We start from the raw sequence: 5,315 nt of genomic DNA, 5'->3' as shown, positions 1-5,315 counted from the left end.
AGAATGAAGTGCCCAATTAAAGGTAGACACTGTTGTGGAATACTCTTCTACTGGGTCCAGAGCACAAGGGATTCAGCCTAGTGTCCTCCAATGAACCCTAAGGATGCAACTCAGACCCAGCTTTCTCATGGAAACATACCGGGGATTCTGCTCTCCACTGAGCACAGCCTTCACTGAGCATGTGTTGCCTTGCGATGATTGAGGCAGTGTAGCACTATGGGAAAGCACTGGGCAAGCACAGAGAAGATTGGAGGTGAAGTCTAGGCTCTGCCACTGAAACACTCGGATTTCAGACAAGTCATCTCACCTCTCTGATCCTCAGGATTTAAGTCCATTTCAGCACTTGTGTTCCTGTGTGCCAGGGCCTTAGCCCAAGGCATCTCATGTAATCCTATCCACCCTATGAGGTAGGAATTAGTTATCCATTATCTACACCTACTAAATTAGATTTCCAGGGGCGGGACCAAAGCAAAGCGCTCCATATCCTTCGGATGTAGAGATGTCAGCAGAGAACTGCTGCTTTTCATTGTTAAGTTCTGTACTACTTTATTTTCTAACCAGTGTATAATATTGCCTTTTTTTTTTTTTAAAGAAAAAAGCCTCACAAGTGATTCCAATGCACAGCCAAAGTTGATAACCACCTTCACAGTGGAGAAAGCCCGAGACTGAATTGGAGGGCCTGGGTTCAAACCCTGTTATCTAGTAACTGGGTCGCTTAACCTTCCTGGGCCTCAGTTTCCTTACCTGTAAATGGGGAGAATAGCAATCGCTACCCTTAAAGGCATGTGATAATCTAGTTGCCAAATTGCTTCAAACGTATTTCATCTTCCCTACATGGCTACAAGGTAGGCCTCTATTATCTCCTTTGCTACACAAGGAAACTGAGACTCAGGGAGGTGAAGTGATGAACTCAAGTTTCTACAGCTGGGAGTTGAACTAGGGTGACTTCCAAATTGTGCTCTTCCAGATATGCCACTACTTCCCAAGCTGCGGCACACATACCACTGGTGGTATGGGACATTTTTGATTGAACACAAATTTATTTTGTTTTGATAATTATACCTTTTAATATGCATTAGAAAAAAACAACAGCACATCAAACCCATGATTTCACGGATATCACTACTTAAGATGAAACTGAAGTAGATAATGATGTTACACCTAAGACAATCTCAAGAAAAATATTGAGTAAATAGTACAGGAGGGCAATTTGGAAGTGTCTATTAAAAACAAAAATATAAATAGCCTATGACTCTGCAATTCAACTTTTAGGAATCGATCATAGGTAAATTTTCAGACACACACACACACATATTACTCCTATGTAATATTTTGTAAGAGCAAAATAGTCTTACTATCACAAGATAAATGGGTAAGTAAAATGTGGTAGTCATAATGGCAATCTATACAATCACAAAGGTGACCTGAATCTACTGGCAACATGCATAGATCTCAGGAACATTAAGCAAAGAAAGCAAATTGCGGAATGACTCCATATACCATTTGCATTAAACACAATAAAATTTCCAATGATTTCATATATGTAAGTCTTAAAACAAAGTCTAGATAGATGTACAACAAAGAGAACAGCAGTTAAAAAGGGGGGAATGGTAGCTGAATAAGCCTAGCTTTACTTGTAACAACCTAATTTCTTAAAAAGAGAATGACTTCATGCACTCTTGGGTAATCAGAACTCATTTAACTTTTAAAAAACAAAAATGCAGTATACAGACTGGGACAAGGTAATAGTCTGACGATACATATGAATGAGCAAAGGCTGACCTCATGGCAGCAGGCTGTGCTGCCTCTACATGGTCCCTGCCGCTAATGTGGTTAGTTCCCAAAAGGAACGTCACATGGATTTGGCTGGGGTGTGGGCCATGCTACCTCTCCCCCACTTCCTCACAACTCAGGTTGGGGCTTAAGCACCCAGTTATTATAGATGATTGGAGCTACAGATTTCCTTAGGCCTTCTACTTACCAGGTAAACCCCATCAGTGCCCTGAAACTTTCCCAGTAACCAGGGCATTCAGTATCTCCAAGATTTGGAGGCTCCTTATGTCCCTAACAACTGGGATCAGAAGCACTCAGGGGTCCAGGCATGAGAAGGCTGTATTCTGAGGGGTTGGCACCTAGTGGGCTCCAAGCAAGGATAAGGCCTCCAGTGAGGAGCCTGACATCATTAAATCCTATGAGGTAGGTAATATTGTTAACCTCATTTTACAGATGAGGAAACTGAGGCACAGAAAGGTCAAATGACTTGCCCAACGTCAAACTAGTGAGTGATTAAAAAAAAAAAAAAAAGACTAAAACCTGCAACTATCCCCAGAGCCCAGGCTCTGCTCCTAGTGCCTAATCAAATCCTATTGAGTTATCGAGGTACGGCTCAAATGTGACCTTCTCCAGGAAGCCTGGAGGTGACCGTCCTCTTCTCAAATTCTAAGTGCCTATAGACGTGGTTCAGTCAACCACGGGAACTCATGAACCCATAGCATCTCCTTAATAGGAGGGATCATGTCAGATTCAGCTCTGTATTCCTAGGAAAGAGCCTGACAGAGGTTGTTCAGTATGTCTCCGATGAATATATGAATAAATAAAAATACAAATGGATAAATGAAGACAGTTTCATGTGACTGCCTGACTCCTATGAAGTCCTGAATATCTTTGCCCAGCTCTGGGGTGCTGTCACACTAAGCTCTCTTGGAGTCAAATTTAGCCTAGGCCTCTTCTAAAATGGGTCTCCGATATCTTTATTATTTTGCAAACATACCCACATGCACTTGGGGACACACACATACACACATATCCACACACAAGCAATATGCAAGAAGCCCCATAAACTCATAATTACGGGTGATGCGGGGGGAGGTTCTGGGAGGCAGGAAGACGGGAATGGACAGATGGCCCTGTCCAGCTCAGCACCTTCTTCCAGAGGCCAGGATGCTCCCTGTGGCTCAGGAGTTTTTGCTCCAGACCTAACATCACCTATGTTCCTCTTCATGCTTGATAGCAGTGCTAAATCCCATGACTATAGCAAATAGGGGAAGGTTGGGAGCCAAACATCCAGAGATTAAGAGAGGGACAGCTTAGGGACCCAGATTGGGCGGGAGGGCAGAACTGCTACTGCTCATTGGGGTTGGGGTTGGCATCTGGATACTTGGTGAGGTCAAAGGTCAGGACTTTGCTGATCACACAGTCCCCTTGCTAAAGGAATGAGAAAAAAGAAAAATGAAATTATAAGGAGAGAATTAAGAGGGGTCTACCACCACAGGACCAGGGGCCTCAGAACCCTCCTCCCTACATACCTGCCCAAAGCCCAGGCAATGGTTCTCCCTGAGTGAGAGGATGTGTTCCATCCCATGTGCCTTTGCTGCCTGCCTACCTCTACACTCTCCTCCTCCTCTGCTGTCTGGCTGCCTTTGCCTGGCCTTTCCACCTGTCCCCAAATGCAACGGCCCTGCCCATCTGAGCTGGCTAAGCCTCCAGGGCAAGGCTCCAACAAGCCCAGATGGCTGCTCAAGACCTGAGTCTCTATGCTCCCTGGCCCCCATGCCCCTCCACTGAGGCCTTCCCTTCCTGCCCTGGGAAGTCGGGCAGGGTGTGGGGCTGGCTTCTGAGCCAGGCCCACCCTACCTCGGGGTAGACTCCAATGAGGCTCTCAGCCTTTGTGTAGAACTCCTCCTTGAGAGAGATGACGATGGCCTGGAAGTTGCAAGTCGACTGCTCCTTGATATAATTGGCAACCTGTGGGAGGGGCCACCAGGCACTTAGCAGGGCTGATGCCCAAACACTGCCTTGTGTCTTCCAGTCAGAATTAGAGGCAGAGGAGTGGGGAAGGGGTTGAAGGGCAGGGGAAAGAGATACTGAGAGGCGACCATGGACTAGCATGGTGTGGATGATCACGGGCCCAGCCTCCCGGGCACAGAGAGCAGGCAGCATGAATAGCCAGGGCACACTCTACTCAGGAGCTGCTCCCCAAAACCCAGCCCCAACCTAGAGGCCTCCCTCCCGGGTTTTGCTTTCCTTGCACCCACCTTGCCAATGTTGGTGTTATCCAGGGCAGCATCAATCTCATCCAGGACGAAGAAGGGGGCTGGCTTGTAGCTGAGAGGGAACCAGTAGGTGAGCTGACACTGATGGGGTGGAGGTGGGGCGGGACAGCCCCGGGGCCCATCACACAGTCCAGCTTCCCTTCAGCTTCTTCAGAGACTAAAAAACCCAGGCCTTAATGATCCCTGAGCTCCTAAAGGCCAACAGACCAGCTGAGCCCTCCTCTCCATCCAGCCCTGTATTCCTAGATCCTGTAGGACCAGAAGACATGGTCCTCTCCAGAGCTTCCAGACTAGTTGGGGAGATAAAGCCATCCTAGGCTCTGGTCATAGCAACCCAGCTACCTGGAGGTCGGCCCCACCTGCCTGCACCATGCTGTACCCTCCACCTGGAATGCCTACTGGTCTCCCTGGCCAACTTCTACTCATTCTTTGTATTTCCTGCTCAAGTGTTACCTATCCTACCTTTGAAAGCCTTCCCTGGCCACACATACCCTCCTCCAGATTGAGCTGGTGTCCCTCCTCTGTGCATCCACAGCATACATGCTCATGCAGTTATAACACTTAGCTCACTGCCTGTTTACACATCTAGCTTCCGCTAGACCATGAGCTCCTTAAGGACAGACACCATGTCTGACTCATCTGTGTTCCTAATCCCCCAACATGGTCTGGTACAGAGCAGTCCTCAAGAAACATTTGCTGAATGATGCTGTACAATCAAGCACTAAGTTGTGGGGATCAGACTCAGTCAGTACTACTGGCATTTGGGAGGGGAAGGTCACAGTGGTCAAAGCAGGTTTGCTAGAGGAACAGGAGGAGAATGAGACGTGAAGGGGTGGTAGGTAACGGTCAAGCTAGATTCACATGGTAATGGCTGATTAGCAAGCAACCATGTGAGCAAAAACCTGGTGGTAGAACTGAACGCATGCAGAGCCAGTGAGGGCATGCTGAGTGAATGAGTGTGGATAGGAAAGACAGGTGTAGGAAACCAAGGCCAGACATATTGTAGTAGGTAGGGAAACAGGGACACAATCCAGATTCCACCAGAACATCTTCACCTCTGCAGATCTCTGCATATCCTTGAGCCCAGAGCCTCCAGTGGACAAAGCCTTACCTGTGGATGGCAAAGAGCAGAGCCAGAGCTGCCACTGTTTTCTCTCCCCCTGACAAATTGTCCATAGGCCGGAAACGTTTGCCAGGGGCCACACAGTTGTAGTTGATGCCATCCAAGTAGGGCTCTTCAGGGTTTTCAGGGCCCAGGAATGC

General features: G+C 47.6%; 1 protein-coding gene across 1 annotated transcript in view; it reads right to left on the bottom strand.

Annotated features, from left to right (window-relative positions):
• Positions 1–1,038: 1,038 nt before the first annotated feature.
• Positions 1,039–5,315, bottom strand: part of SMC1A (structural maintenance of chromosomes 1A) — a 35,932-nt gene continuing 31,655 nt past the window's right edge. The window contains exons 23-26 of the mRNA XM_006922951.3: positions 5,164–5,315; positions 4,035–4,104; positions 3,634–3,744; positions 1,039–3,204 (exon numbers count right to left, since the gene is read on the bottom strand). Coding sequence (XP_006923013.1) covers positions 3,121–3,204; positions 3,634–3,744; positions 4,035–4,104; positions 5,164–5,315 — 417 coding nt within the window. The 3' untranslated portion in view covers positions 1,039–3,120. The remainder of the gene's footprint in view (positions 3,205–3,633; positions 3,745–4,034; positions 4,105–5,163) is intronic.

The sequence above is a fragment of the Pteropus alecto genome, unplaced genomic scaffold (assembly GCF_000325575.1).
Source record: "Pteropus alecto unplaced genomic scaffold, ASM32557v1 scaffold159, whole genome shotgun sequence".
Classification (NCBI taxonomy): domain Eukaryota; kingdom Metazoa; phylum Chordata; class Mammalia; order Chiroptera; family Pteropodidae; genus Pteropus; species Pteropus alecto.
The sequence above is the reverse complement of the archived record's forward strand: the minus strand, read 5'-3'. Positions and strand labels throughout refer to the sequence as shown.